At 38.8% G+C, this 21,033-nt stretch overlaps 1 protein-coding gene across 2 annotated transcripts in view; it reads right to left on the bottom strand.

Moving 5' to 3' along the window:
- Positions 1–384: 384 nt before the first annotated feature.
- The window catches only part of LOC129776473 (E3 ubiquitin-protein ligase TRIM9), a 196,982-nt gene continuing 176,333 nt past the window's right edge, over positions 385–21,033 (bottom strand). For both annotated transcript variants that reach the window (XM_055782137.1, XM_055782138.1), the window contains 4 exons: positions 11,017–11,156; positions 10,175–10,313; positions 2,951–3,184; positions 385–2,875 (listed from right to left, as the gene is read on the bottom strand). In XM_055782137.1, the coding sequence (XP_055638112.1) occupies positions 2,586–2,875; positions 2,951–3,184; positions 10,175–10,313; positions 11,017–11,156 (803 nt within the window). In that variant the 3' untranslated portion in view covers positions 385–2,585. The remainder of the gene's footprint in view (positions 2,876–2,950; positions 3,185–10,174; positions 10,314–11,016; positions 11,157–21,033) is intronic.

The following is a 21,033-nucleotide window of genomic DNA, read 5'->3' as shown; positions in this document are numbered from 1 at the left end:
GATGTCGCCAGCTAGCTGAAGTCTGGTAAGCTTTTGTACGCTGATGACTTAAACATATTTAGAAAAATCACTTTCATTCTAGACTGCTGTGCTCTACCAGCCGAAACGAATGAATTGATTGCAAGCGAATGGCGATAACTGAGCTTTCTTTCTCGGCCAATTGCCGAATGGCTACTGTACATTGCATACAATCATATTATTCCTTAAAATAAGGCGATTTTCATCTGCTATGTTCAAATTTATACAGCGGGGATAATTCTGACGTCATTTGTTTACATTCAAATCACTGCATTTTTTGTATGTCGTGGAGTTCAACGATATCGAGGAATGTGATATATATATATTTATTTTTTTTATAGAATGTTCAAATCGAGTTTCAATTCATTTTATTTTCTATAATTCGATTAGACTGACGGATTACAACCGCCTCTCGTTAGTGCATCATTTTTGTTTTGTTATAGTTCCGTAATAAATTTATTTGAATAATTTATTATGTCATACTTATAATTCTTTCATCTCTCTATTTATGTATTAGCATTAATGGTGTCACCACAAAAGTAAACCAAACTTTTTGGAAGCTGGTTGTGAACAATAGATGACAATGTTCTATCCTTCGTATTCTATGGCAATTCAAGTAGTTTTTATTTTATGAATTTTAAACCCTATCAAATGACCTGTAACTGTTGTATGCAAAATTACTGCATATTCCGATGCTTCGTTATTAAATTCAATAGTTTTTTTTATGTTTATATCTTTAGTTGTGTATCTAAAGGTTGATGTTAAAACAGATGATATTATCGCAATTCAGTGGACTACCGCTATTCCTATGTGACGATTGTGTTTTCTTTTCATACTTAAATCAATAATTATCGTGCGTGGCAATAATTTAAAATAAATATACAAATGTACAGAAACATCACCAGAAACAATCAAACCAAATTCGATTGATAGGTTCTACCGCATATTGTTACAGTTGTTTCGATGCTGTTTTTTTTTTTTGGTAGGATGCATGTGTTGGTGAAATCGAAGCCCCTTATGCTGAAATCATTTATCATTTATCATTGCCATTCGACAGAGGATGGCTTAAGGGGGCAGACACGTGCAATTGATTATTATTATGTTCCCATTAGGTAATAATACACAATATGTGCTTCCGCTTTCTCTCGTTGGGGATTCTTTAGTTTCTATTAAGTTTCCATCGTTTACGTAAATAGTTATGTGTGGAATGTTTGGCGATTATTTGCAGTTTGAGTTCTGTTCTTCGCATTTCTTGTTCAACGCTCAATGTCGTAACTCAGCTAAAATAAATTTAAATCAGAAGAGATGTCGTCTGGTCTTTTCGAATTAGTAAGCTATTTTTATTAGAGATATTGTTTCAATAAATTCATAATTTTGTTCGAATTGCAAGGTTCACACTGCACTTTCCGCTATTCTGATAAAATAATGATACACAAACACGTCTGTCCAATAAGCTAGTGAAAAGGTCATGGCAGTAAAAAAGCAATCATCAGTTTATGATACAATATTTACAGTTGATTCGCACTAATCATGATGTTTCCATCAACGAATGACCTCCAATAATTCCTGTAAACGCGAATTCAGCTCCGATTTGATACTCTCATTTGAAGGTATGTCAAAATGAAATGAAGGTACATTAGTCGAAAATATACTGGAAGAATGATGAGGAACTCTAGTCACGAGTATGGGAATGATTACCAATGTCACTGCTTCGTTCGAGAGTTGAAAAAATAGATAAAATGAAATATTATTATATTAATATACTAAGCAAAGCATTACTCTGTGGAGTATTTTAAATAGTCCAATCATTTTTTTTGAATGCAACATGAAGGACATTCATGTCCTTAGAAGATTTACGTTTTGATTAAGCGATAATTTGACAACTGAACCGATGAATACTATCAATCAAAATAATTTAAATCAACAATTTTAAAATAACCTCATAGAGATAGTATTGTTTAAACCCTTCAAATGCCCACCAATTGTAAAACTCGCACTGTACTCTTCACTCACTCTCATAAACGCAATGCTAATTTCCCACTACTCCACTTTTCCCTTCATTATTGTGATTTATTTCCCGGTTGCCTCGAGGAAAAACACAATTCGGAGGGCTTCGTTTCCTAAGCAGCCGCTGTTTTCGCTTCTGTTCTTACCCTCCCACATATACTGCTGTCTCTGTCTCTCTCGTTCGGTACTATTTTCAGTCTTGCCTGTACATTATAAATAGCATAATCATGATTATGTTTCTCCGTCTGCTTTGTTCTGCGGTCGTTTGGTGTCTCTATGGTCGCTAAATTATCTTAGCTGTGTATCGTCACAGGAAAAAAAAACAACCCAAAGAAAATGCAATCATAAAACCCTTTTGGCCGGACGATTGGGAAGGGAGGAGCTGCCCTACGATCCCACGAACCGAGTTTGTTCCGACAAATCGAGAAGTCGATACGAAATTTGAATAAAATTTAAATTAAAGAAAGTCCAAACGATTCGCATGCTCTACACGCCTTCTCCACCCCGATCGCATTTGTGATACTTTCCGCCTTGCGCCGCCTTGTGTTACGGTGCGGAGCTCAGTGGTAGTCCATATGCGGCGCATCCAGGCCTGTGTGGAGTGTCAGTGTGACGCCCCGATTAACGCTGACAGCCGGATAGAAGACGCCATACAGGTCACGGAATGCAACTGATCCCTGAGGCATCTCATTGACAATAAAGTGTAGCGTATGGCGCTCGAGATCCAGGAGAACGCCGATGGTACTGCCGGAAGAGATTCCGCCCTCGACGCGGCGTTCGTGCACTGAATTGTGCTGGAACCACGACCGCTGTCGGTCGATATACATCGCAAAACCTTTGTCGTCCTTGCCTGTTGTTAGGAGAGAGAATCAGAAAATCTTTCAGCCAGGAGAACTAATAGTGTTACACGGGTCAGACAACTTACCCAGCATCTTATCTCGGGCCACATCAATCCGTGCAATACCAAACGCGGGATCTGTGTCTGCGGTGTATTTATCGATGGTAAACTCCCAGTAGTGCACGCCCCGAGAGAATCCGACTGACCCAAGAGCCACCCGATGCTCCCATCCTTCGGCCGATACGGTCCGATTGTCGTTGGTAAAATTCAGCCCGGAACATGGTCCGCCACTTAGTACCGCGTCGAAAGTGAACCAGGCGACTGTGAAAATTAATGAAAGAAAAATGAGTAACATAAAAACAAACTCCATGTAGCCATGGATAGATATTACTGGCAAGTTATTGTGAAAAAGATTTCATTCCACCTATGGAATATGTCTTTTCGTACAATTATTCATAAGCTTTTCACCATTACTATTAACCTATTAACCTATAACACAATTTTAACGTACATAACCCGAAAATGTGTTCATTTTATTTTTATCAATTCATATCCAAAACGCACGCTCCTAAACTTTGTAGAACTTTATTCTCTACTTATTGAGGAATTTTTATTCACACTTTCCTTAATGCACATTTAGAATTACAGAGTTGTGACGAAATACTTAAAATGGACGCAGTTTCGAGAACAAAACAGACATTGCCAGATTTGGACCAAAACAAAAACGGGGTTCTTTGCTAATTAGTTATGTCATTAAATTAGCTTTAATCGCTCGACCACAGTCGGCGCGTTTAAATTAACCTGCCCAAGACTGTGGGAGGACTCCGTTTGTCCCAACAATTGTTTCGCGACAAATAAAGCTATAGTTCCTTCAGTTTCTATTTGCCTTATCGCAAATCGATATGAACTCCAAAGTCCATCACTATGCCAACTCCCTCGATCGAGCAACCACCATTTGTAAACCTAATGAATTGGAGGTTTTGACGTGGGACAACGTCTAACCGGAATATATGGGGGTAAAATGAAAACCTAAACACAGAACATGCAGGAAAAAATGAAAGATCTCGAATGCCTATAACTCGAACATTTCTGAACTGTATCGGAACGATGTTTGCATCAATTGATAGGGAATATTTCTACGCATCTATCGCAATTAATAAAATGTTATTTTTCATCAGATGAACAATTGAATAACTGTAAAATGTTAAGCGATATCTAAACACCGTAATTGCCTCGTTTTGATTGGCCCGATTTTCGGTTTCCCCAATACTGCCATCTAAACCAAACAGCCTTGAGGAAATCGGCATTGCAAATACATGAAAGTAGGGGGATTTTTGTTCTCACTGGAAAATGATCCCTAACACAGACTTCAAAACCAAGCAGCGTTGGAGAAATCGGGATTGCAAACACAAGAAAGTAGGGGGAACTTTTGCTCCCACCGAAATGTGTGGGACCAAAACCAAGGGGCCTGGAGGAAATCGGCATTGCAAATTCATGCAAGTTGCTGGTATTTTTGTTCCGACTGAAATGTGTTTCTCCAACAACAGACTTCAAATCCATGGATCCTGGGGAAATTAGCATTGCAGATACATGCAAGTCGGGGGTATTTTTGTTCCGACTGAAATGTGTTTCCCCAACACAGACATTGAAAATATATCCAAACTGTGAGTACTTTTGTACTCACTTGCCTATTGTGCAGATTAGAATATGTTTCCCTAACACGATCTTCTAAACATAGGAACCTGGGAAAATCGGGCAGACACTAGAAGCGAATGAACTTTGAAGTTTCAAGCAAATTTGCGGTTCGAGAAATACGTACACTTGAGAGATGCAAACTTCAGAGAAATGTAAAATAAAATAATAGTTTGATAATTCACATATTTTGTCCTAGGCATCATACCAAACAAATGATTGCTAAGTTAAGGTAGTCCCACTTTAACCTTGCGGTTATATCATAGATATAACCCACCCATTTTTTTTTGTTTTATGTGCAGGTGATGACAAAACATTTCTGGACGCTGATGTTCAGACGATTACAACAGCACTAGATTTCAAGCCGACTAATAAGTCGCTACAGTTCCTTGCAGTCCTCAGTGGAACTAACAGTTACGTAAAGCCCTAGATCATCCGCATACATAATTTGACAACCTGGTAAAATAGCAAGCACACATCATTGAGAAAATCGTAAAATAATAGTAGAAAATAGATGCATACTTGTGGAACACCTAAATAATTCATAAAGGTATAGGACGGCGATGATCCATGCTTCATAGTGAATGGTATGTTGACCAAGTAGACCAAGTAAAATGAATAAATCAGAAGACTTAAGACCATATTAAGGAAGAACTCAGTTATGATGACTGCTAGACTATGATGCGTTCTCGTAGAAGTTCTCGCAGAAGAACAACGGGATTAACGATCCTGCTTTCTATAAAAGCGTTAATTCGAGCATGAATCCTTGCGAACAGTGCCGAAAATATTCACGTTCACTACATTCAAATACTGCGAATTTCAGCCTACCTTGTATTGAAACCTATTGCTCAAGCGAGAGTTGATAAATATGTAACAACACTATCAATGAACACCAACGAAATGAACATCAGCATCAACAGGCCATGAAGTTCATTTCTTCATTTTCGTCATGATATTCGAAACGACGAAATTGAAGATGTTAATGACAATCAAAGCATACAAACTCAACGTCAACCAATTGGGAGTGAAATCGATTAATGGTAAGGGAAGGACATTCATCGCATGAAATACTGGGTATTCATCCCGTATACACTGCACGTTGAAAACGAAACGAGCGACACGTTATTAAATTTCGTTTTAGGAGTTAGTGAAGCGTCAGATAATAATAGGGTTTCTGGCAGAATGAACACTTTTCAAATAGAAATAATGAATGAAAATACTTCTTCTTCTTAGTGCTCAATGTGAATGGAAAACTTTGTTTTTTTCGTGTGGTAAAATTATCTCATCTCTTACAAAAATTGTAGTTGAAAATAATTTTAATGATAAGTTTAAGTGGAAAACTAATTTCGTATTCAGATATCGACAAAGCACTTCGGCATTGAAACGTTTAGTATAACTCTTTGAATATGTTTTATGGATTTACTCTTGATTTGATGAACAATGGGTGAAAGTAATATACGAGCGGAAAACGAACATAACCTTGTTTTGACTTCCGTTTCAATGATACTGCCTTAAATGACCATCAATGATAGAAAATCCATCAGTAGCTCTAACTCATATCTCAAGGAAGTATTGTACATAAATCCTCGATCTCACAGGCCTCGATCGTTGCAACAAATTTTCTACACGTTGAGTGCGTAATGTATCATAGTGTTCAGTTTATTGATGTGGACCGGTTTGTAATATATGGAGCATAGAGGTTTATCGCTCGCGAGAGGAATAATTACGCTCCCTCTCATCGTTTGTCTGTCCAGCAACTGAAGTAGAATAAACAGAGAAGGCGAGCGAAAAATGAGTTAAAATTTCAAGAATTTGAATTTTCTTCTCACAAATGTATTTTCTTTTCCGCACATACCTAATATCGCTTCTCTGTTAACTCACAAATCGAAATATAACCACCAGGGAATTGAATTTTGATATTAATCAACTCAAAATTAAAAATGGGCAAAACAGTTCACTTTGATGAACGGTTCACTCACTAACCGTTCATCTAAGTGAATCAGTTTTTTTGAACCGTTCTTTCAACATCAATAGACAGCTATTAATTGATATCGTTGGATTGGATAGTGTACGTATGGGATTTATATTTTTGAAATTCAGTGGTGAAAGATAAGCTGCTGCTTCTTTGAAAGTTGCAAACTGTATGTGAAAATAGGTTTATCGGTCGACAAAAGTTTATATAATAATTTGATGCGCACAAAATATGTGCAATTTTTCATATTCTCTTTTTGGACAACACACAGGTTCCATGTAAGATCATATTTCATAATGTTCATTCAGGGGAAAAAATCAGCAGCGATCTTCACTAACAATCAATCATACAAACAATCACGATAACACGTACACGCAATAGGCGAAACAATGAATTGAAAGCAACGAAAAAACGTTTTTCTCAACATGCCCTCACTATAAGATTTTGTGTTTACCTAATCCATGAATCGCGTAAAAACCCCACATATTTTTACATGATTTACATGATTTACTCGACAAAAAATTAGAGGAACAGAGTGCGAAGTCGGAAATTTTAAGGACTTTATACTTCTGGTATGAATTGCGATTAAATGCTCCTCTAATTTATTCCAAACTTTGAAAAATCGGCTAGAAAAAACGACTGAACGTATCAATATGAAATGTTCATAGATGTTTAGGTAATACACTAGGCTAAAAATTTGCCTGCAAACATTAGATCTTACTGCGATATTTGCAGAACTACAGTGCATTTTGTAAAGCACTATGAAAATACTGTTGTTGGCACCTTTTTTAAATCGATGCAAAAAATTTAACTAATTTTTTTTCCGTCAAAGTAACAAATTATCCTTGTGCAGAATTTATTGGAACTGCCTTTCGATTTGCGGTGTGATAGTTGTTTGTTGAATTATTCATCATCAAAGACGAAGGGGTGATTTTTCATTCAAACTGAAATATCTCTGTGTGGGAATGTCCTACAGGAACGTTCTTGAAACCAAAAAAAGCTGATTGATGAGGTTAATTGGATTTGCTGTTGAGTTGGTTGGAAAAAATTTTTGTTAGTCCAGAATATTCTTGAAAAAATAAAGAAAAATCGATTTTTCGTTTCTTCCCGATATTGTTGCCCACTACCCCTACACACACCAAGATAAAAATATGTACGAAAAATATTCTAATACCTGAAAGTTGAAGCTTCAAAATGATGCGTCTCCCATCGATATGCGTTTATTTTTCACGAAGTTACAGCATGATCACAAATCACAGCAAATCACTTAAAATGTCTTATTGTTTGTTAATCATGTAAAAAGATGTGTATAAACAAACAGTACATTTTAAACACAACATATAAGCCACTAAAAGTAAAAGAAATAACAGTGAGCATGAAACAGTCATAAAAAAAAAACAAAATAACTGAGTGGGAACTGAGCCCTTGTCCATGGCAGTCCTCGTTGTCAGTGGTACCTATTCAGTTAAATGCAGACGCAGTAGAGGCAAAATCAAAATAGACGAATAATTCATTGAAGCTAGCGGACATGAAGCGCACTGGGTCATGTAGTCCGTATAGAGTGTTCCGGGGCTCAAGCAGCAGGGAATTCCGTTGGCGAAGCGATCGTTCAGGGGCGTAAATGTTGAGTTGCCCTAGCAATTCAGGTGCGTCAACTTCACCGTTTAATTTTTTTTGCGATCAACACAGCTTGAGCAATGCTCCTTCTCTGCTGTAATGTATGCAATCCCAATAATCTGCATCGATCTTCGTTTCGGGGAAGGTTCATAGAATCCCGCCACGGAAGGCGACGAAGGGTCGAGTTTCGAGCGACATAGCATGCGCTGCCATAACTATTTAGCAAATAGTGATGTCAGTCGTTGTGTTTATCTTTGATTGTCCACCGCATCCAAGTAAAAATGCTATTTTCAGAAAGTAATTTATCAATTAAAAACGTACATTTTTGTAGAGCTCCCGCTGAATATGAGGTTAATGTGATAGCGTGAAGTGAATATTTGTGAAATCACGTCGAAAAAGACGGATAAAAGTGATATTTCCATGTGTCATTTTCACTCCCCCACGTTCATAGAAAAAAAACGAAGTTTCATTATTTTACCGTTATGAAGTTGATGTTTCGAAGACTCTCAGTGTCGGTGTGTATGTTGTGAGATGATAATCGCCAACTAATCAAACTTTCACCGGAAATATTACTGCTTTCGAGAACTAAGCATACGACTGCTCTCTGGACCTTTTTACCACATGAATAATCGAAATAAGCCACGATATAATTGCCATCTGTTAAAAAACAACAATGTAAACATACGGAGACTGGGTGTCTGTACTAAAATCGGGGTTTTTTCGACATTTCATGGTTACAAATGGAACATACGTGCATGAACGGAGCTTGTATAGTCGAACATTTGCCAAAATCTACAGTTCGTGATGTATAGAAATCTTTTTCTAAACATTTGACTACTGAGAGGAAGTCAAGAAGTGATAAAAATATTGAACGAGTTCTGGACAGAAGATTGAAAAAGATGCTGGAAAAAAACGAACCTCTCGATTCGAACTGTGGCTCGAAAAATTGTAATGTCGCTAGGATTAGTCCAAATGACAAAAAAAAAACGATCTGGATTAAAGTTAAACAAAGTTATCAAAATTTGACGACGAAATCACGTGCTCGAAAACTGTATCCGGATTCTTTGAGAAAGTTTTTATGTGTTGTTATGGGAGCTGTAAATTGTTTAAAATTTTCAAGAAGGTTCATAAATATTACGCTATGGAAGATTTTAAACAATTTCCGGTATAGGAATTTTTATACTGCACCATTTTTATAACACCAGATTTATTTAAGATGAAAAAGTTGACGAAATTTTTAAAAAATATCTTGTTTGGCAAACAATCTGCACTTGAGACAACAAAAATCAATCTTTAATCACCACAGATACAATTAACAATTAACAAATTCACCTGGAAGAGTGCCTGCTTGGTTCTACTGTAATTCTACACACTCTTAACGTAGTTCAGTTGAATGTTGAAAAAGTTTACTGATAATTCGTGTTGAACCTTCATTCATTTGTTTAATTATCCGACACTTTCAAAACAATTTACTCATACATTTGATTCATAGAAAAGTACGAGCGTACGATGAGAATACATCATCTCTAGACGCACCTGTAGCAACTGGATATGTCGTAAGGCTAGGTATATACCATTCCCACTAAACATAAATTATTATACTATTTTGAGTGAAATGATATTTATACATTGAAATGTTACAAAACAAGTCTATGTTGGATACCGTCGTTTGTCTAAACTCGGCAAAAGTTTTTAGAACGTGCACAGGTTACGCATAGCATACATTCCCCTTTATTCCGCGCGGCGAGTGAGTTGAGATGGCTCAAGTCACTGCATTCCCGTAGGCGAATGGCGTGACTATAGTTTGTTACTAAGTGAGATTTGAAGTCGTGTCCTGATATGTTATCGATTCGGGTATGAAAAATAATTTGAAAAGTAATGTAGCTTCCACAATGAAGCGAGAAACTTTGCTATCTCACGTCACTCGCCGTGTAGAATAAGGGGGATTATTTAAATACATTCGCTGATGCTCCACAGGATGTGAAAAATAATACAACTACGGTCACAATAATCATCCGAGTGAAACTCACCTTCCGCCGTCTGCAGCCCGATCAGCTCCGAGTATTCGCCCTCGCCGGTGCTGTTGAAGGCTTTCACGCGCGCGTTGTACATCGAATTGAAGTGCAGCCCATCGACGGTGCAGATTGTCTCCTTTCCGCAGTACACTTCCTGTATAGCGTGGCCCAATGTTTACCGTGCCCAGGGTGTCATCCGGATTCGCGTGACGGGAGGGGGGATGTGCAAAGAGAAGAGAAACAAAAATATAATGATAATATTATGGAGAGACAGATCCCCACAATCTGTACCAGGTCGAATACAAACATGGCACGCAATGTTTTTTTTAACATTTTTGGCGCCATTACGAGTGAACAAGATACTTGACAATTGGGAAGGATTTATTTCATCATTTGTGATGAGATGTGCACATAGGAAAATAGCAGAGCTGTCTAGCGTGCATGGACTTATGAATCATGAAACCACCAAGACAATTCACTTTACTCGTTGTTGGGGGTTTCAAATTTGTTGGCACGTTGATATGAAGAAGTGAGGCTAAGGTTGGTGGTGTTCTATAGATATTCGAAATAATTATAAGTTCGAAGGCACTCTTATTATATTATCAACTATGAGATGATATTCACACACACACACACACACACACACCACAATGTCATTACGCTCTGACTTGCATGATAAAAAACATTGGCTGGGACAGTCTGTTTCCCAACGATTATATAAACGTTTCGTTTTACTGAAAACTTTCGAAACCACTGGAAAAGTTTCGACAACTTTTCTTCGCACCGCTGGTTTTGGCATACCCAAACCCGTTTGCAAAGCCAACAAGTGGCGCGCTGCGAACGGATGATGTTCTTACCCTAAACTCGCCACCACTTCCGTTGTCCAGCTCCAGGACGTAGCCCTGCACGAAAGAGTGATTCGGCGCCTGCCATGCAACAGTTACTGAGTTGTTTTCTGCTGAACAATCCTCGGGAATGATAATAGGCGCCAAGGGAACTAGAGGTCGAGGTGATGAAAATGGTAAATGGGTTGGTTGGTGGTGTTGACGTCCGTTTCCGTGCCCCAGCATCGCATATTTTCAGAGATGTTGTAGAGGAAAAAGCAGCAGCAGCCAGTCATAGCCAGATTAAAATGGAAAAGAATAATTTGAATCATTAATGTGGTTGTTTCCTGCAAGGGATGCAAAAATTCTACTGTTGTTTGGAATAAATTAAAGTAATCAAAGATAAATAAATTTAAGCTTAGGAAGTGCAAGTGGATTTCTGATTGTTATATACAGAGTACTAATACTAATAAGCGACCATTTCAAATCCGACGAAAAGCACTAACTGATGGCTTTCTGAAACTCACCGAACAACTAGCCTCTGGGGTGATTGATCAATTGATGGCTAAATTCGCTTATCGCATAAACTTGATTCCTGCATTCAAGCTACAGAGAAGCTTTATGCAAAGATATTGAAACAGACCTAAATAAATTGCAACTTTTGTAGATCGTTAGATTCGCTTTCGCCCGTAGCATATAATGATATTTACTCGTAGTATCATCATGAGCGAGCGAGAAATGAAGAGATATTGTTGTAGCAGTGGAGATATTTACAATTGGTCGATAAATTCTTGTCGGTTCTTGTCAATCTCTGTGTGGTTTAAATTGACTGTTGGAAAATTTGTAATTGAATTATTTATTTTCCGACGGACTTTTGATGTTTCTACTGAACAGATCGTTGAAGCAGTGCGGAGCCCTTCTTGAAATTTTCTGATCAACGGTAAGGCCCTGAAAAATTGTCACCTGAAGAAGATCGATGAACTTGATAACTACAATTATCAGCGTTAGTTCAAACTAGTTAAGCAAGAACAGCTTCTATAAACAATCGATAATTGATAGTCACTGCAAAATAGAATCCCACAAAAATTAAAATATTGAAGAATACTTGTAGTTTTACAAATAATTCCATAAAACTTAATTACTTTGTATGCATATTCCATGTTTCAACATCTGAATGCTTCTATCGAACGCAAAATCTTTGTTCTGAAAAATTGTATCGCATCTGTTTGCGTCAACATACAATATTGATTGGTATCCCCTCCCCCATTTTGCCACTATTCTACGATATGGTAGGAATGCTTTCGAGCTAAATCCCTTGGCCATCACTGCTCTGCGGTTTACAATCGATTGAGAGAGAAATGTGCCGTTACTGCCGTCTGCTACACTCCATCATGCAAAAGTGGAGCGTTGTTACCCTAGGTTGCATTCGGTGAGCACCCGGCAGAGCTACCAAACCGCGCAACAAGAAGATTGTGGAGTGTATTCGATTAAATTTATCCCATGGCCCAAGGACGGGTCCGCTGCAGCAGCAGGGGGAGAAGAGTAACAGAATATGCTCCTAATGGCTGCCATGGGCACTCAACATCTATAGGAGCATTGAATACTTCGAGAAAGAAAACTCTAACTTATCCATCGCATGGCTGATACTCAGATCAAACAATATTTTGTGAGCTACATTGTATGGGATTTAATATTAACGAATCACACAGTTCACTTAGATATCGAACTTTGGCGATTAACACTGATTTGTTTTATAATTTTTATTTTTTTGAAACCATGTATTTTAAGATTTTTTTTAGAGAACGCAGTTAATTCAGAAAGGAGACATATAAACATCGTCGCGATACTTTTCGTGAAGATAATTCAAGCTGTCACAAATCTCGTCTAACAAACGAGAACATCCTGAAATCGAATTGATAGGTCACTTATAATTAACTGAAATGTTGTGATTCAGCATCAAAATCGCGACGATTTTTGTAGACTTTCCCATTTCTTCTTCTTCGTTCCTAGATATTCTGACCAAACGTACTGTTTTGAACGGGACAGTAACCGTTTTTAGACCATTTTTGATTGTTCCGTCTTTTTATCAATTTGTACCGTATTTTCAGTATATAGATAAAAATATTGATTCCGTTGTCATTATTATCAATATTTTTCGAATGAACTTTTGATTGAAATTTACATCCAAATAGCGCTCATAGTATTCGTAGGTCAAGAGTTAGTATGACAATTGTGGGTTCGTGTAGAACAGGGATTCTCAAACTGTTTTGGGTGAGAGACCCCTTTTCCAGAATGAAGTGATACCATCGACCCCTGTAGTCAAATTTTTGTTTAAAAATTCTATCTCTTGTCTTATAAAACACACAAAATACATAACAATTTGAAAACTTTGCGTTTGTTTGAGTAAATGAACTTGCCAACTATTTTTGATGAAAATTAAACATAAAATCCATAAAATTCAGTAAATATCAAGTGTAACTAATATTTATTCATACAAATTACGTACAAAAATTTAGTGTGATGGATGAATCTGATGACTATCAACCAATTTTTGAAAATTTCATTGTTTTGTCAGAATGTTTTTACTACACTGAAGCCTTTTTCGACAAGGTATGAGCGATAAAATATTTTTCAGCAACGTTCAACAATGCAGGATACTGTGTTTCAATGTTACGTTGCAACCAGAACTTCTGATAGCCTTGGTTGAACTTAAGCTCCTCATTTGTGCTGATGGTAATCTATTCTTCCTGCATTATCACATTGGCTTCTTCCATAGCTAAGATACTGTACGGATTTATTATCCATTGAAGAATTTGTAAATTTAGGATTTCCTCAAACCTCTCAGTAAAATCCTTGTGTAATGCATACAAGTGAGCAACATATGAGAATAGAACATCGACTTGAAACTTTTGTGATAATTTTGACAAATGCGGAAACTGTGAATATTCTTTTCTGCTTGAATTTTGTTTATAAAGAATGAGTTTGCTCACAAATGCCGATATTATTGATTTAGTATTAATCAAGTTGAGATCGTCACCATGCAGCTGCAAATTAACTTTGTTCAACATACCAAATTGAAAAATGCAGATTCAAAAATAGCTGAAAATCTTTCTAAGCAAGACCTTCTCGATAGCCAGCGAACTTCAGTGTGCAGAAGTAACCGAACAAAGACATCGTTTTCCTCACATAGCTCAATAAATAACCGAGAATTCAAAGAATTGCAGCATTTATAACATATTGTAAAGACTGATGTAATCTAGCACTCAATTTTAATGCTCTAAATAATGTCTGTGAATCACGCAGTGAATGACCAGTACTCAGGCAGTGTCGCTTTAAGTGAGCTATAAAACCGCGATGAAGACCAACCATAGATGGTGCATCATCAGTCACAACAGAAACAAGGTTCTTTCATGGAACAGTTTTGTCGGAAAAAGTCATAGGAGGGTTGTGGCCGCATAGTTGACGCAGGATTCCGTTAGGCTATCTGTTGATTTTGGACATGTTTGAATAATTTGTTCGTTTAGTTGTAAGGTATTGTTTATTCACTCCACCAGTGTTTACCGAGTGATAATGACAGTAATGGTGACAGAAGTATGGTAAACAGTCGTTGGATGGTGCGTATCAAATAGAATATGCCGAAGTGGAATGAGATATGATGAAAACAGCCCTCTGTGACCCTGGACGAAATGCATCCTGTGTTATGTTTAGATGAAATAAACAAAAAAAAACTCACCATAAGATAAGATAATTACCAATAACGTACACAATTATCAGTTTTTCTCATCAGTAAAAACTTGTTACTTTAATATAGAGAAAACTTATTTGAAATGGAAAAGGTATTTTTTTAATAATTTTTACTTTCTGAGTGTTTATTCAACCCAATGCGAATTTTAATTGGACTAACAATAACACAACATACTATACTATGTGTAGAGCATATGGGAAATCCTTTTTCTAATATTTATTCACTTTTCCAATTTTTCTCGCCGTATAAACTTTACTTGGGTGAAAATGAACACAACAAAACAGATAGCTTAAACCGAACGACCCGTTCTCGAGTGGGAACACACCTTGGTTTTTATTTATGAAAATTGAAAAAATCGTTTCATATATCAAGTTATTTTTAACACAAATGCTACCATATACAATTTTATACCTACACTTGGCTAAATTTTTCACAATACACGATCGGTCATTGATATGAAGGAACCAAAAAGTTCCAAATTTGAATTTTATTTGCTAGAATCAATCGTATCACCTTATTTGCAATATAAAAATGCCCCCGACTTGCATATATTTGCCATGCCGAGTTCACCCGGACACCTTGGTTTGGATGTCTTTGTTAGGGAACACTTTTCAGTGGGAACAAAAGCTCCCCCTACTTTCATGTATTTGCAATGTCGATTTCCCTCAGGTAGCTTGGTTTAGATGTCTCTGTTAGGGAACACATTTCGGTGGGAGCAAAAGCTCCCCCTTCTTTTATTTCTTTGCAATGCCGATTTCTCCCAGACTGCTTGGTTTTGATGTCTCTGTTAGGGAACCGAGGCATGTGTCGTCAACTACGACCAATCAAAAGAGGGTATTTCCGCTAGGATAGGGGTTGAGATTTTTCAATTGTTCGATAGTTAGTTTCATTACATACATTATTTTCTTCAATATAAAAAATTGTTATGGAGTGCCGAAACCGATTGACGCAAAAATTTCATCAATCCGTCATGAAATGACTGAGTAATGAGCGTTTGAAAATGGACAATTTTCACGATGTGCTCGATTTTCGATTTTCAATTTGTACCCGAAAGTTCCCGAAAGACGTAATCCTACGTCAAAAAACTATTGCACGGCCTGGAAGATCGATTCTCCTCTTGTATCAGTCTTTAAATATGTAGCAAAAAAAAGATATAGTGTAGGACGCTCGCATACCATCGACGTCATGCATAGATGATGACGCAAACATCGATCTTCTGGATGAACCTTTCTCTAATTTTTCTTTGAGTGTTTGAAAGAATTACAAGGATTTGCTTTTTTAACAGCATGTACTCTTGATAAGTGGTCCTCCATTTTTGAAGGCTTCTTAGCATCGTTACTGAATACTTTTTCACATATGACACACAAACACGGCAAGAGTTGATTCGATGGAGATGGACTTCAATTAGTCCAAACTGTATTGTCCGCATTTTTTTTTTCGTATCTGCCATCATAAAATTCGCAGTACATTCAGCTCGCGCAGTCCGAAGACATCGGTCGCAAATTTGTTCGCGTCTATTATAGAGTGGAGATTATACCGTTATCAGTTCGTGGCTGGTGAAGTTATTTCGCCCTAACGGGGTTCTCTTTATTGCGCGAGTGAGGAGAGCAGCAATCACTACCAGCGTGAGGAAGAAGTCCTCCACGGCGGACGCGGTGCGTGTGCCGTATCATCGCTGTGTGTGCTTTAGCATCGTCATCGATTCCATCATCGTGTTTTGGTGCGATATACCGTTGCATCTGTGCCGAGCGATTGCCACGCGGTTCGATTGGGACACCGTTTCAATTCATTCGCATTGGTGTGCGATTTAGGTATAATATATATTAGGTTTAGAAATACAAAAAAAAAATAAAAATTATATTATTTTATAACTGCCGTAATGGCAGAATGTCATGTTGACATGGAGATTGAAACTACTGTTTCCTCCTCACTAGCTACAACGGGGGCTGGGAAGTCGCTTAAACGCGTTCCCCCCTCAGAAGATGTCTCTTCAGAGAAAGAGGTAATCTACCTTAACAAGCCCCCCTCAAGAAAATTGGCAAACTTTTCCTCCTCGCCCCCTCAATCTCCCGCTCCCGCTTCCGCTCTACTATCGAACTTGCCTCCCAGCCCTACTGATCCCGCTCCCGTTCAACAATCGACCTCGTCCTCCCCCTCAGTTGTTTCCTCTCCTCGTGTCAAGGTCTATCCAGACGATGCACTTGGAGCTGGTCCATGGGTTGTTTTTTTCCGGCCTAAACCAAAAGGAAAGTCAATTAATGTCATTCAGGTTTCGAAAGATCTGGCAAGATTATATTCCTCTGTGGTCGAAATCTCTAAGGTTAGACCGAACAAACTGCGTGTTGTCGTGAGTGATCGGAAACACGCGAATGCAATTGTGATCGACGAGAGATTCTCCCTAGAGTATCGCGTCTACGTGCCCTCCCATGACGTAGAAATCTCGGGGGTGGTAACTGAAACTGGTCTGACGTGCGAAATGATAAAAGAAGGAGTTGGTAAATTTAAAAGAATCCCGTTGGTGGGTGTTAAAATTTTGGACAGCCGCCAACTAGGAAAAGTATCCCAGGAAGAGGGAAAAACTAAATTCACGCCGTCAGACTCGTTTCGAGTAACTTTTGCTGGTTCCGCTCTACCTGACTACGTCATGGTGGGCAAATTGAGATTGCCTGTGCGACTCTTCGTGCCAAAGCCCATGACTTGCCAAAAATGCAAGTCAGTTGGTCACACTTCAGATTATTGTGCCAACAAGGAGCGCTGTGCCACTTGCGGAGAGCAACATGAGGGGAAATCCTGCAGTGCGACTGAGCATAAATGTCCATATTGCGGTGGATCCCCACACGAGCTCTCAGTGTGTGAAACTTACAAGAGTCGCTGGGAGAAACAGAAGCGCTCTTTGAAGGAACGCTCGAAACGCACTTTTGCGGATATTTTAAAGGGCGCTTCTCCACGGGCCCAACAACAACAACCAATCAACACACAAAATGTCTTCGCCACGTTGCCCGTTGACGAAATAGAAGCGGACACAGCTAACGGGGGCACACCGTTCATTTTCCAAGGGAATCCCCGGCGCAAAAATGTGACCACTCCCAAAGTTCAAGGACAAGCCCCTCCGGTGATACCCCCTGTTAGCATGCCTAAAAAATCGAGTGCAGCGGACAAGCAAAATCAGGTTCCTCCTGGATTCCGTGGGAATAATTCACCTTCGAATGGCCCAGCACTCGAGGGGACATCAAAAACCCCAACTGTCCCTGTTTTTCCGTCCAGTTCAACTTCCCAATCGGGATTTATAAAGTTGTCTGACCTTTTGGACCAAATCTTCAAGTGTTTTAATGTTTCCGACTCCATCAGAACCATTGTCACCGCAATGCTTCCAGTACTAAAGACAATTTTGCAGCAATTGATGCAAACATGGCCCCTCCTTGCAATGATTATCTCTCTTGATGTCTAATTTAAATAGAGAGGTCGGAGACATCACTGTTTTACAGTGGAATTGTCGTAGTCTTATCCCTAAATTGGATACATTCAAATTTTTAATTCATAACTTCAATTGTGATGTTTTTGCTCTGTCCGAAACTTGGCTTTCTTCGCGAGATGATCTCTCTTTCCACGATTTTAATATCATACGCTTGGACCGTGATGACAGATACGGAGGGGTGCTATTGGGTATCAATAAGTGCCACTCATTTTTTCGAATTGACCTTCCACCTATTGGAGGGATCGAAGCTGTTGCTTGTCATGCAAACATCAGAGGCAAAGACCTCTGTATTGTCAGCTTGTATTGGCCTCCGAGAGCTGCGGTTAGCCGCAATCAACTTGTTGACATGTGCTCACTCCTTCCTGAGCCACGATTGATCTTGGGAGACTTCAACTCTCACGGAACTGCCTGGGGGGAACAGTACGACGACAATCGTTCATCGTTAATATATGACCTTTGTAACAGCTTCAATATGACCGTTTTGAATACTGGGGAAACAACACGTGTACCTAAACCTCCTGCTAACCCAAGTGCTCTTGACCTCTCGCTTTGCTCGAATTCACTATCGTTAGATTGCAAGTGGAATGTAATCCAGGACCCCAACGGTAGTGATCACTTGCCAATCAAAATTTCCATCACCACTGGGTCGAATTCTTCTGAATCTATAAATTTGGCATATGACCTCACAAGACACATTGACTGGAAAAAATATGCGGACGCGATTACTCTAGCCATCAATTCCAGAGTTGGTTTACCTCCATTGGAGGAGTATAACTTCCTTTCTCGTTTGATATATGACAGCGCGGTTCGCGCTCAAACGAAACCCATCCCAGGTTCCACTATTCGTCGAAGGCCTCCCAATCCATGGTGGGATAGCCAATGTTCCAAGCTTTATCAGGATAAATCGAACGCATTTAAAGCTTTTCGGAAACGTGGAACCATTGAGAATTTTCAAACGTATTTGGACCTTGAAAATCAATTTAAAAACTTGATCAAAGGGAAAAAACGTGCTTATTGGCGAAATTTCGTGGGAGGTTTGTCACGAGAAACGTCAATGAAAAAATTATGGAAAGTGGCTCGAAACATGAGAAATCGCTCTTCATCGAATGAAAGCGAAGAATATTCACATCGATGGATTTTTAATTTTGCACGGAAGGTTTGTCCTGATTCCGCTCCTGTGCAAAAAATTGTTCGAGATATACCACAAGATAGGTGCGATCTTGATTCCGAGTTTTCGATGGTAGAATTCTCTCTTGCTCTCCTTTCTTGTAACAATTCTGCTCCAGGAACGGATAGAATTAAGTTCAACTTATTAAAAAACCTCCCTGATGGGGCGAAACATCGCTTGTTGAATTTATTCAATCGGTTTCTGGAGCATAATATTGTTCCAGATGATTGGAGACAAGTGCGAATTATAGCTATTCAAAAACCCGGAAAACCCGCGTCCGACTTCAATTCGTACCGCCCAATAGCAATGCTGTCTTGTATACGGAAATTGTTGGAGAAAATGATCTTGTTTCGCCTTGATCGATGGGTTGAAACGAATGGCCTACTCTCAGATACACAATGTGGGTTCCGCAGGGGCAAGGGGACGAATGATTGTCTTGCGTTGCTTTCTTCAGAAATTCAAATGGCTTACGCCGAAAAAAAACAAATGGCTTCAGTATTCTTGGACATAAAGGGGGCCTTTGATTCAGTTTCAATAGAGGTTTTGTCAGACAAATTACACTCTCGGGGTCTGCCGCCTCTGTTGAATAATATGTTATATAACTTGCTTTGTGAGAAACAGTTGAATTTTTCTCACGGGGATTCGACAGTAAATCGGGTCTCCTACATGGGCCTCCCCCAGGGCTCATGTTTAAGCCCCCTTTTGTACAACTTCTATGTAAACGACATCGACAATTGTCTTACACAAAATTGCAGCCTAAGACAACTTGCAGATGATGGAGTGGTGTCTGTCGTAGGATCAAACGAATCCGACCTGCAAGGTCCCTTACAAGATACTTTGAACAATTTTTCAACCTGGGCCATTGGGCTAGGGATCGAATTCTCCACGGAGAAAACAGAGATGGTGGTTTTTTCTAGGAAGCATAGACCAGCAAAACCAAAGCTTCAACTTTTGGGTAAACCGATCACTCATGCTATGTCATTCAAGTATCTTGGGGTCTGGTTCGACTCCAAATGTACTTGGGGGGCCCATATTAGGTATCTGAGTAAAAAATGCCAACAAAGAATAAACTTTCTCCGTACAATTACCGGCACCTGGTGGGGAGCCCATCCCGAAGATCTTATAATGTTGTATCGAACAACTATTCTCTCAGTGATGGAGTATGGCAGTTTCTGTTTTCAATCAGCTGCCAAAACACATCTCATTAAACTCGAGCGAATTCAGTATCTTTGTCTTCGTATTGCGTTGGGATGTATGCCCTCAACGCATACCATGAGTCTCGAGGTTTTGGCAGGCGTACTCCCACTAAAAGATCGCTTCAATTTATTATCTCTTCGGTTCCTCATCCGGTGTAAGGTTATGAACCCATTGGTGATCGGAAATTTTGAGCAGCTTACCGAGCTAAATTTTCATTCAGGATTCATGAGCTCATATCATGAATTCATCTCCATGCAGGTTAATCCTTCTTCGTATACTCCCAACCGTGTTTGTTTTCCTGACTACATCAATTCCTCTGTACATTTTGATCTGTTCATGAAGGAGAAAATCCATGGAATTCCAGATTATCATCGATCGGGGATCGTTCCTACGATCTTCAATGCAAAGTATGGGCGTGTCAATTGTGATAATATGTACTTTACTGATGGGTCCTCTATGAATGAG

The sequence above is a fragment of the Toxorhynchites rutilus genome, chromosome 3 (assembly GCF_029784135.1).
Source record: "Toxorhynchites rutilus septentrionalis strain SRP chromosome 3, ASM2978413v1, whole genome shotgun sequence".
NCBI lineage: Eukaryota > Metazoa > Arthropoda > Insecta > Diptera > Culicidae > Toxorhynchites > Toxorhynchites rutilus.
This window is presented reverse-complemented; position numbering and strand designations above follow the sequence as displayed.